Source organism: Eriocheir sinensis, chromosome 65 (assembly GCF_024679095.1).
Source record: "Eriocheir sinensis breed Jianghai 21 chromosome 65, ASM2467909v1, whole genome shotgun sequence".
NCBI lineage: Eukaryota > Metazoa > Arthropoda > Malacostraca > Decapoda > Varunidae > Eriocheir > Eriocheir sinensis.
In genome coordinates this window covers 8,517,443-8,529,942 of record NC_066573.1, presented here as the reverse complement: position 1 = coordinate 8,529,942, position 12,500 = coordinate 8,517,443, and the positions used below count along the sequence as shown (strand labels likewise).

The 12,500-nt window shown below is 48.2% G+C and overlaps 1 protein-coding gene across 2 annotated transcripts in view; it reads left to right on the top strand.

Annotated features, from left to right (window-relative positions):
* Nucleotides 1-3,597, top strand: part of LOC126987597 (uncharacterized) — a 19,262-nt gene extending 15,665 nt beyond the window's left edge. The window contains exons 5-7 of one of the 2 annotated variants that reach the window (XM_050844712.1): nt 1,449-1,582; nt 1,802-1,904; nt 3,477-3,597. In XM_050844712.1, coding sequence (XP_050700669.1) covers nt 1,449-1,582; nt 1,802-1,904; nt 3,477-3,577 — 338 coding nt within the window. In that variant the 3' untranslated portion in view covers nt 3,578-3,597. The remainder of the gene's footprint in view (nt 1-1,448; nt 1,583-1,801; nt 1,905-3,476) is intronic. The other variant, XM_050844713.1, reaches the window with a different exon arrangement.
* Nucleotides 3,598-12,500: the final 8,903 nt, after the last annotated feature.

The window sequence follows — 12,500 nt, the reverse complement described above, 5'->3', positions numbered from 1 at the left end:
AGTGGTTCCCAACCTTTTCTAGTTTGCGGCACCCTTGGCAAGCCTTTCAAAACTTCCCGGCACCCTTATAAGGAAATACATATTTAAAATCTCCGTTGTTTTTTTATTATATATATATTATATTATATATATTATTAAATTTTGCTTTTGGTGTTATAAAGCATAGAGAAATTCATTACTAATACTTCGTAATTAATTACTAAAAAAAAGAAAAAGATGAACAAACGACTCACGAACTCAGCTAGTTAGCAATACATACCAGGTATGTATTGCTAACGAGCTGAGGGAGGAGGATATGTCATACCTTCTGCTTCCTTTGCGTCACCAATCAGTACTGAGACATTCTGGCTGGCCAGTGGCGACTCGCTGTGCCCCTGCCCTGTACGTGTGTCATACGCGTCAGTCTACAACCCTCACTCCTCCCTCCCTCCCACTCTCCCCCAAGCTTCTCTCCAGTGTCCGTACAATTATTACACAGCAAAATCATATAAAGTATTGTTCTCCTGGATTGTAATTTTCCATAAGTACAAATTATACAAATTATTATATAATTCAATAAGTTGAAAATTCGATCGCTAAATTGTGCAGCAGCAGAGAGAGTGAAGTTAATGCAATTTTTTCCCCTGAATTTTGGCGGCACCCTCAAAAGATCTCACGGCACCCCTTGGTGCCGCGGCACACCGGTTGGGAATCACTGATTTAGACCCTTGTTCAGAATTCAGGTCCATTATTTTCATTTCTTCCTTCATTCCTTCATTTTGGGAGCAGCGAGTAGCGGGCTTTTTTTGTTGTTGTTGTTTCCTTTTTTGGTGTGTGCCCTTGAGCTGTCTCCTTTGTTGTAAAAGAAAAAAAATCCTTCATTCATTCATTCCCCTTTTCCTTCTCTCTCGTGCCCTTCCCGTAAACAGTCTAGGCTTTTATTAAACGCCCGCCAAGACAAACGTCCCAGCAATCTCTTTGTGACTACTTCAACCGGGTTTTCAGGGGTCATTTTTCCCGTTGAAGGCGCAGAGGCCGTGTACAGCCATCACTAGGACAACAAAAACAGTCCATGAAAACCCGAGCACCTTCCACGATAGGCTTTTCAAATAGGCGAACTGAGGGGGCGATAGGTTTAAGAATATGGAGTTACAAGCATTTGGTATTGTTAAGTAACCTCCGTTGTCTCCCTTCCCATGGCTGACTCACATCCCTCCTCTGCTTTTTTGTTCCCTCCCGCTGCCCTTTAACATCCCTCTCCGTTATCTCCCTTCCTTGGCTGATTCACATCCCTCCTCTCCTCTGTTGCTCCCTCCCGATGCTCCTTAACATCCTCCCTTCATTATCTCCCTCCCGCGACCTTTTAACATTCCTTTTTCGTCCCCTCCCATGACCTCTTCGCATCCCTCCTTAGTTGTTTTCCTCCATGGCCCACGTGTTAACATCCCTCCCCTGTTCTTCCCTCCCAGTCTGCTTCCGGATGCACTCCTTCCACGTGCTGGCCACGCCTTCCTCGGAGGGCGGGAACATTGTGGTGATCGAGGCCCAGGACGGAAGGCATGTCACCCAGGACTCCGCCAACCCGCAGAGCCTCGTGCTGACGGTAAGCTGAGGTGGTAGTGTCTGTGTCTGTGTCTACCTGTCCGTCTTTCAGTGTCTGTGTTTCTGTCTTTTTTCGTATTTTTTTCTTGTCTGTGCTTCTTCGTGTGTTTGCATGTATGTTTGTCTGTCTGTCTGTCTGTGTATGTGCGTCTGTCCTTCTGTTCCAATCTCTATCTGTTTATCTCTATATCTGTCTCACCCTACCTCGTCGTGTCCACAGGCAGGTGAGGCGCCGCAGCAGACCCGCACCACAGACAGCAGGTTCTTCCGTATGTTCCGTGCCACCGGCGACCGCGACCTCAGGCTCAAGCACCTGCACTCCGGTAAGTCGCCCCCGTACCTTTTATCACCTGTTACCGTCAATACCCCGAACACCTGTTATCCCTGCAACCTTAGCATTTATCCCTGTATTGACTCACTCTACCCTGGAATACCCTAACATCTACTACTGCAATGGCCCTAACCTCCTAATACCCTAACATTTATCCCTGCAGTATCTCAAATTTCTTCCCTGCATCAACCTAATCCATGTCTTGCAGTACTTCCAACACCTACCCCAAAACTCTCTTTCTTCAACCCTTACCCCAACACTGCCCCATCAACACACCAACTATTTCCCTTCAAATCCCTCTGCCAACACTCGCCTTTCCATTCTTCAGCCTCCATCTGATACCTCCCATCAGCTCCAACTATTTCCCTTCAACGCCCTCTATCAACACCCACCTTTCCATTCTTCAGCCTCCATCCAACACTGTCCCACCAACACCAACTATTTCCCTTCAAATCCCTCTGCCAACACTCGCCTTTCCATTCTTCAGCCCCCATCTGACACCTCCCATCAACACCAACTATTTCCCTTCAAACCCCTCTGCCAACACTCGCCTTTCCATTCTTCAGCAGCCCAACATTTTCCCCTTCAGTAGGTACCCCAATGCCTAACCTCTGACCATCTACACCCCAACCCCGTCCCTCTAACATCCCAACATTTGTCCCTTCTAGCCCTCTATACATCCCAACCCCGTTCCTCTGACATCCCAACCAACACTTGTCCCTTCCCTACCCCACCTCCTAGCCTGACCCTCTACACCCCAACCCCGTCCCTCTAACATCCCAACATTTGTCCCTTCAATGTCCCAAACGCCTAGCCTGACCCTCTCCACCCCACCCCTAGCTTTCTCACACACCAAAACCAGTCCGCTCAACACTCTAAAATACTTGATCCTCAGCGCCCACGATACTTACCCATCCATACCTCCAACCTAACCTCACCGCTCCCTTCCTTCCATCGTCTCAATTTCAATACTCAGTACTTTCAATACATTCCAACTCTTAGAGAATCCTGTAGATGTGCTTCCGCGTGTGTTTCTAGTCATCTATTGTTTTAGGATCTCTCTCTCTCGAACTGAAGGGTGGGGAAAGTCAGTGACCCCGAGACCGGCTTAGTCCGCAGTGTGTGTGTGTGTGTGTGTGTGTGTGAGAGAGAGAGAGAGAGAGAGAGAGAGAGAGAGAGAGAGAGAGAGAGACCCCTCCGGTTGAAAACGTTTGGACACACAAAAATATATCACCAACAGTTTCCGTTTCCAATTCTTTACACTTTTCTAGTGAAACGCCGGACCGGTATATTACATCACTACAACCTTACTGGCGACGAAGGCCTTACAGAACATTAAGAACACTCAGCATTTTACATTCTCAAGAACTGTCAAGAGAATGGTAAAAAAAAAACCTTCTCATTCTCCCAAGGACTAGCGATGAATGATCTATCTTTTTTTTTTTTTTTTACAACAAAGGAGACAGCTCAAGGGCACAAAAAAAGTAAACAATAATAAAAAAAAAAAAAAAAGCCCGCTACTCGCTGCTCAATACTTACTCACATTCCCTCGTTTCCGCCTTAGGCATGTACCTGTCGGCCTCCAGCAGCGGTGTCTCCCTACTCTCCACCGATGGCTCGCCTAACTCCATCCTCTTCACGGAATTCGAGTGCACCCTCACCTGAGGCCGCCGGAGGGACAGGTGATTGCGGGCGGGGATGGAAGGGTCGCGGGGAGGGTTTGCGGCAATCTCAAGTCTTCGGTGGGCCGCTGAGGCTCTCAACGGGCCGCTAAACTCTCGCCCCAGGGGAAGAAATACCAGGAACCCAGAACGGTAACATTAGATCTCGGGTGCCGCCACTGACAGCCCCGCCACACCGGCAAGTCAAGGACCGGTGCTGCGCGGTGAGGATTCATTCTAAGACAAGTCAGCGACGTGTTTGGGTCAGGGCGCCGCCACGACCTCACGCACTGCCCTTCTCGCCGCCCACGCAGCAGTAGCATCATCAACATCATCAGCATCAGCTGCATCAGCTGCATTATGTTATTGCATCAGATATTTGTTTGTATTTATTTATTTATTCGTGTATTCATTGCAAATTAAAAAAAAAAAAAAGTTGCTTATCATCTCATCATATTTTTTCCTCATTTTTACTGAATGCTTTTTCTGTAAGATACTTTAATGTTATCATAACAATTGTAAAGTCTAATAATTTTATGAAGTTATTTATGAAATTGGTTATTGAATTTCTCTATACTGTTAAAGGCAACTATAAACATTAGCACTTCATGATATAAATTCCTTAAATAAAAAAAGTATCTTTATTTTCATTCTTGGTTCGTCCGGAAGTCCTCACCTGCGTCACAGGTGAGGTAACACTCAGGGTGTAGAGGATGTGTGTGTGTGTGTGTGTGTGTGTGTGTGTGTGTGTGTGTGTGTGTGTGTGTGTGTGTGTGTTATTGAGACAGGAAGCTGAACAATACAACAAGCTCGGCGTCATCCGGACAGGTTCGCCTTAGAGCAGCGGGCAACCCAAGCCCTAAAGTACAGTGAATTTTATGTTGACAAGGCATCGTTTTCAGCTTTACACTTTCATCATTCTTGTATGTGTGTGTGTGTGTGTGTGTGTGTGTGTGTGTGTGTGTTATTCAGTTCATTTATACATTGGCAGTGAACCTGGCCGTCAGTCAGTTCGGTCGATCATTCATTGCATTTATTTTATTTCGCCTTCAATTTACATTTTTATATATTTCTCTTCGTATACCTTTTATTCGTTAACTGTGTGAACATGCGTCAGTAATGGTTTTTCCATCAACACACACACACACACACACACACACACACACACACACCACTCCGTGGCGCAACTGGTAGATCGCTGCGCTGCCAGGCTTCACGGTCTGACAGGGCGGCGGTTCGAGCCTGCTCAGGCCGGATTCTTTCCGGAGTGGTTACTGTCCTCCCTTGAGCAAGGGAGATGGGGTGTGTGGTGTGTGAGGTCCTGGCAGTACCCAGAGATCGACGATAAAGAACACTTTCTCATGTCGGGAGGGTACCTGCTGGCGACTACGAGTCCAACACGTGACCAGGCCGTGGTGAATTACACTGAGTTGCTTCACAAGGTTCCATGGCTGCGTTTCGACATGCAGGCTTGACGTAATTATCCTTCAGCAGTAATGTTACATAAAGCGTCGCCGGTACTCTTCCACACAGCCTTCCGCTCCTTCCCTGGGCGGCGCTAGACTGAACCCGCGCGGCACCTCGAGATGGAAAGACTTCACGCACCTCTTTATTTTTTTATTTTTTTATTTATTTTATTTTTTTACAACGGCAAAACTAAGAATTTCTGTCCGCCCATAACCTCGCCTCACCTTTCTTCTCTAGTCCTGGTGCGGGTACAGTGTTCAGGGTCGTAAGAGTGTCGCAGAACCGGCCGCTGTGGGCGGGAGAATCCGTGTCTGTGGGGCAGGACATACACACACACACACACACACACACACACACACACACACACAAACGCACACACACACACAAACGCACACACACAGCCTCCCTCCCTCACGTGTCTGGCCAAGGTCACGCCGAGAAGGAATGTTTGTCTTCTTACTTAATTGTAGTCTTTTCAGGCCTGAGTCAAGCTTTGTGTGTGTGTGTGTGTGTGTGTGTAAGGAAGCACGAGAGAGAGAGAGAGAGAGAGAGAGAGAGAGAGAGAGAAAGCACCATTTGACATCTAAAGCATGAGAGAATTGTCACGAATTAAGGAAGAGCGGAGGATGCAACATCGCACTAGTCACAAAAATAATGTCTTACAATCCTAAGTAGGCGTAGTGCTCAGTAATCCCGCGGGGCCCTGAACAGCTGGCAAAACGGGCAAGCAAGCAAAGAATGTGCCTGCGGCCAAGCAATAGACGAGCAACAGGCATGACCAGCGTTACTCCCTCGTCTGGGTGGCAACAGTAGGTGAGGTGACGAGACTGAGCTGGCTGCACTGCGAGGGCGGGAGGGAGGGAGGCAAGGTGGGGCTTATCAGCACTTCCCAGATTATTTCGTAAGATGTGGCGAAGATCACAGTCGAAATACATGGAAAACAGGGCAGCACAGGAACTCATGAGCATGGCAACTGAAACCTTGAGGCGGCATGGGGCCAGGGTTAGGCAAAAGAAGGTGCAGGAGGCAGGAGGGGGGCGTCAGCAGAGCAAGGAAGGTTCTCAGCTGCCCGACTCCTCACAGCTTCGGTCGATTTGGCGAACGAGACGAGCACCTCCGGCCAGGCGGTCACTGGGTGGCTGCCTGACGTGGACTCTTCCAACACCACCAGTCTTGCTCCCGCCGGCCGACCAACAGCATCAGAAGCAGCAGCCTCGCCATGAGTCAGGAATTCAGTTACTTCGCGCCCGGCCCGGCCAAGATCCCCGAGGAGGTAAGGTCAAGGAGAGACACCTGTTGGCGGGGCACCTGAGGACGCGGCGGCGGGCGTGGCAAACATGTGACCGTGCCATTGGTCTTTGCTTGGGTGCCGATAATATAATTCTACTTTGCTCCCGAGGGTGGTGGTGAAGAGGCCAGTTTGCTGTATCGTGTGTGTGTGTGTGTGTGTGTGTGTATGACCGATTATAAGCGAGGTGGTAGTGTTTGTGTTCTCGACCTAAACCAATATGTATTGTTGTTGTATTTCGATAGGAAAGCTAACATTGAACGATACCTAATAATAAGATAAATAGGGAATCATCTCAGGAGGAGGAGGAATTATGACACGAAGCACCTGACGCAATAAACAACAGAAATTTTGACACTAAGGTCGGTTTTATAAGACGCTTTCGTTTCTCACATCAGCTATTTCTAAAGGTCAAAGAGGGGGTCAGTCGGATTCTAATAAGTGTTTCTTCAGGTTCACAGTACAGAGGAAGGGTCACACTACCACCAGGGTCATAAAACTACTCTTGGAAATGCCCACAACTCCTACGAAAGTCTTGTCAAATATGTGTTCTTGGGGATAGAAATGTCTTATGATACGACCCTAAGTAATGTCTGCGAGTAGTGAGCGAACAGTGGCGAGGAAAGAGCAAGCTGGCGTCTCCCCGGCACGCCTCCAGCCCGTGGCCTGCCCCAAGGTCACCCGGGCGGCCAGAAAACGCATGTCGGAGATTACCAAGAGAAAGTGAAACGGAAGTCCTTATCGCTCGCGTGAGATATGATACGCCTGGCATGATGTGCGGCTCACGGCCCCTCGCTCGATCTCCTCCTCGTACTGACGTGCAATATGTATATGTACTTGGAAGCGGCGCCGTGCTACATAGGATCTCCCCGACATGTGGTGTGTATTGTCATTCGCCCACGGTCTGAACACGTGCTGGACTGGTCATCGCCAACCAGTACCTAACCGGAAAGATCTTTTGAGCTCAGAGGACTAAGGAATGGTGTTGCTGGAACCTCACCCACCACGCCCCTCATCCACCTTCCTCAAGGGGGGGCAGTGACCGCTCCTGTCGTCGAGAAAACCTTGAATGTATGACTGTGTGTGTGTGTGTGTGTGTGTGTGTGTGTGTGTGTGTCGAAGTAGGGCATGGTGTGGTATAATATATATAGTTAATAGCCTAATTAATTGGTATGTTAACTTAAAATACAAGCTATACAAAATGTACAGACTCCAGAGAGAGAAGGTCAGAGCAGCCTGCAGCACCGGCCCATGAGATGGCTACACGCGTGACCTGTCCATTCGAGGCTGACCTGCGATCTACTACCCGCGGGCACAGACAACTAATAACATCCATGTGGTAGTTGTTGGCAAGCCCAGCCCTGGAGGGGGGATGAACGCAGACTCCCCTGGTCGTGGTTCATTCCAGTTTCCAAAACGGTAAATCTCAAGAATAGCGGTTCCTAGCGGGTGCGCGTTTAGGGCTCGGTGTGGTGGTAATTAGAACATTTCTAGCACGTACGACGGGGTTTTGACAAGCCGACAGGTGTGTTTATGTCACAAGGGTGTATTTTTCCACGATTTCTTCTAAGTCGATGGGCGATGAGACTGCGAGCTCCGGGGTGAAGAAAGGGAAGACCCCGCGGAAAATACACCTTGTCTTAGTCTTCAGTTCCAGTACAGATGTAAGCTCAACCAAACACAAAACACTACGAAAAATCCTTGTATAGTGTTGTTTTCTTTTTTTACAGCAGAGGAGTCAGTTGAAGGGCATAAAAAAAGGTAACAAATGTGAAAAAAAACACTATACAAGGAATTTTCGTCGTGTTATGTGTTTGGTTGGGGAGCTTACAAACGTGCTGTACTGGACTATAAGACTGGCCCTTTAAACACGCCTGTCCGCTTGTCAAAATCCCGTCGTACGTGCTTGAAATGTTGTAACTACCACCATAGCGTGCCCTAAACGCGCATCCGCTAGGAGCCGCTATTCTGAAGATTTACCTCCAAAACACCAGAGTCATGGGTACACGTACTAACCACTGCACCACTGAGGCGCGCTCCTGCACCAGCGGCTTTAGAATCCTAAGGCCGAGATTCCTGAAAATAACGCAGTAGGAGTTCATTGGCAACACTTGCGGAACATCATAAAATATATTAATACAAATTCAACGCAACCTTTATGTTCAAGACTTTATACTTCCCTGCCAACTTGCTGCTGCTGATGATGATGATAATGATGATTTATTTTTATTTATTTATTTTTATTTATTTAATTATTTTATTATTTTTTATTATTGTGTGTGTGTGTGTGTGTGTGTGTGTGTGTGTGTGTGTGTGTGTGTTTTATACACGACAATATAACACACACACACACACACACACACACTAAACATGGTGATGTCATCTACGAAGGACAACGAACTGCGAACAGGACAAACGCTTTCTTAGAGAGAGAGAGAGATTTACACAGATATTCAGACCACATAGACCCGGTGGTCCAGACTAGGTGATCTCTCAATATCTAAGTGAAATATCATAAATTGAAATAGGCATCAAGACTTTGCATTTCTACTTTAGCGAATGTTAAGGTGAAGGGAGTAGCTGTCGGGCTTGTTTTTCAATGTACCAATCGTGTTGCGCTGGACCGTCAAGGCGAAGGAGCATTCCGTCCTCGTAACCCCGTCCTCCTCTCCCCCAGGTGCTCCGCGGGCTTCAGCAGGAGTTACTGCACCACAAAGACACTCACGTCAGCATCCTCGAGGTATCCCACCGCTCAAAGGACTTCGGTGACATCATCCAAGCCGCGGAGAAGTCGGTCAGGGAGTTGCTGTGAGTATCACGGCCCCTCGAGGTCACCTGGGGGGCACCGGAGGGAGTGCATGAGGTGGTTGCATGTCTTTCCTCGTTCGCTTCTCACCAGGGTTTACTGATACCAGAAGTGTCTCAGCGGTGCCAGTCAGCTTAACGGCTGGTCTACGTGTAAGTGATTAGCTTCTGGTCAGCTGAACCGCCGCATAATGAAAGAAGACCAGACAGAGAGAAATTAATTAATATGATCTATGCGTAAATATTTTGGTGTCTGGAAAGTTTTCAGTTTATTCTTGAATGAGTTTGTATGTGAGTGTTGTTGCTCACCATGGTCTGATCACGTACTGGACTCGCGTTCGCCAGCCAGCACCTTCCTTGTTTTGGGCTAGGCGTTACACATCACTGATCTTTTGGCACGGCTGGGACCTCACAACACACCCACACACACCCGGGAGCGGCGGGACACAACCCCCGTCTGACACCCGGCACTCATGCCCTGCTGGGTGGACAGGGGGCACAGATGAAAGCAGACTCCCCATCCGTCTTCACTCACCCCGGGAATCGAACTCGGAACCTCTCTATTGTGAGGCGAGCGTGCTAGCTCCTGCATAAAAGAGCACACAGGACAGATTTTTGGTGTTAATGTATTTATTCACATATCCTCAAGATCCTTTGTATATATTGGAAAATAATCTATACCTCTCAACTTGATTAGGTGAAGCGGTCTTTCCATGCAGTACATATTGATAGAAAAATATCATTCAACCTTTTTTCGTAAGGCAAATTTTCGACTAAAGAACGAGATGTCGTAATCCAAGTCATGCCGTAAGACGATGTATTCAGAAGCGATTAACCCGGTGGTAGCAGCGGGGATCATGTTTCTTAATGGTCCCTCCAAGCTAGAAAAATTAGAAAAAAATCACCCCTCACACAAACCATTTCATAATATATATCAAAGCATTTGTGATCAGATTATGTATCATCTTTTTTGGGGGGTTTATATCATGGCACAAATTTGGCCCGTCGCTGCTACTCGGTAAAGCCACAAATTTGGCCCGTCGCTGCTACACGGTAAAGACACAAATTTGGCCCGTCGCTGCTACACGGTAAAGCCACAAATTTGGCCCGTCGCTGCTACACGGTAAAGACACAAATTTGGCCCGTCGCTGCTACACGGTAAAGACACAAATTTGGCCCGTCGCTGCTACACGGTAAAGCCACAAATTTGGCCCGTCGCTGCTTCACGGTAAAGCCTCAAATTTGGCCCGTCGCTGCTACACGGTTATTAATTATGCGCTTTGTCATGGGAAGATGTATTACGTCTCTCCCACACCCACGCTCTTTGGCAACGCAGCGGTGGGTGACGCGGCGGGTGTTCACCGTGCCTTCCCGCGGAGCGCTTGTGGGCGGAAACCTTGCCCAACTCCTGGCCCAACTTGCGGTGTGGGGACGGACGGGGCGGCCGGGCGGAAATGTTGTTACGTGTCATGTCAGTGATGTTAATATTCACGTCAGTAGTCTAAAAACTCTAAATAATCAATACCGGTCACGCTAATGCTTTCAATACCTGTCACCTCACCTCTATACCTGTCTTGTTACCTGTCCCGCCAATGGCCTTGTTACCTGTCCCGTCAATGGCCTTGTTACCTGTCCCGTCAATGGCCTTGTTATCTGTCCCGCCAATGGCCTTGTTATCTGTCCCGCCAATGGCCTTGTTATCTGTCCCGCCAATGGCCTTGTTACCTGTCCCGCCAATGGCCTTGTTACCTGTCCCGTCAATGGCCGTGTTACCTGTCCCGTCAATGGCCTTGTTACCTGTCCCGCTAATGGCCTTGTTACCTGTCCCGTCAATGGCCTTGTTACCTGTCCCGTCAATGGCCTTGTTACCTGTCCCGTCAATGGCCGTGTTACCTGTCCCGTCAATGGCCTTGTTACCTGTCCCGTCAATGGCCTTGTTACCTGTCCCGTCAATGGCCGTGTTACCTGTCCCGTCAATGGCCTTGTTACCTGTCCCGTCAATGGCCTTGTTACCTGTCCCGTCAATGGCCTTGGTACCTGTCCGCGAATACCAATGACTCGGCTGTTAAGTCGGAGTGCGTAGAGATGTGTCGTTATGCGTCCGTGGATGGTGTGTGGAAAATGGGGAGTCGTGGTACACTTTAAAGAGGTGGATGATTAGGAATCTCTCTCTCTCTCTCTCTCTCTCTCTCTCTCTCTCTCTCTCTCTCTCTCTCTCTCTCTCTCTCTCTCTCTCTCTCTCTCTCTCTCTCTCTCTCAAACCATAATAACAATAATATCACTCGTCCTGTCTCTATAAACAATGGAAGAAAATGAGTCATCTAAGTACTGAGTGAAGGAACGCTAGGTATTCAGGATATGGAATTAAAGGGAGGGACGAAAATAATTCCCGGAAATTCTCCTCCTCCTCCTCCTCCTCCTCCACCTCCTCCACATCCTACGTTCTTCATTTCCCGGAGCGTGCGTCATCGTCTTGCGGAAGGAAAAATCAAACAAGGTGACCGGGAAACGCACCAAGCAGTGTCAAAATATACGTTTATGCCACCAAAAAATAGGATCACACACACACACACACACACAGACACAGACACAGACACAGACACACACACACACACACACACACACACACACACACACACACACACACACACACACACACACACACACACACAAGGTTGATTCTACAAGTAAAAAGAAAAAAATATGAAAACTGAATCTGATCGTCCTCTCATTTTGTAGTTAGTTCGCGGGGATAAGAAAAGAAAGTAAACCGGTTCATAGAGGGTTTGTAGGGAACGCGGTCTGGCGTTCTTATATTCCGAACTGATCCTTTTACGCCTTTTTATAGTGGCGCCATTTATACTTGGGTCATGCTGCCCCCCCGGAACTCATTCTTGATTCACTTGGACGGTTTCGGGGCCCGTACGCTAACCACTCAGCCACCGCCCACCCCTAGTTATTTATTTGTTGATTGATTAGTCATTTAGTTAGCTAGTTGGTTAATAGCTTGATCGGTCGGTTAGTTAGTCAGTTGTAGATTGTTAGTTACGTTCTTATTCCGGTAGCAGCGACGGGCCAAATTTGTGGCTTTACCGTGTAGCAGCGACGGGCCAAATTTGTGGCTTTACCGTGTAGCAGCGACGGGCCAAATTTGTGGCTTTACCGTGTAGCAGCGACAGGCTAAATTTGTGGCTTTACCGTGTAGCAGCGACGGGCCAAATTTGTGGCTTTACCGTGTAGCAGCGACGGGCTAAATTTGTGGCTTTACCGTGTAGCAGCGACGGGCCAAATTTGTGGCTTTACCGTGTAGCAGCGACGGGCCAAATTTGTGGCTTTACCGTGTAGCAGCGACGGGCCAAATTTGTGG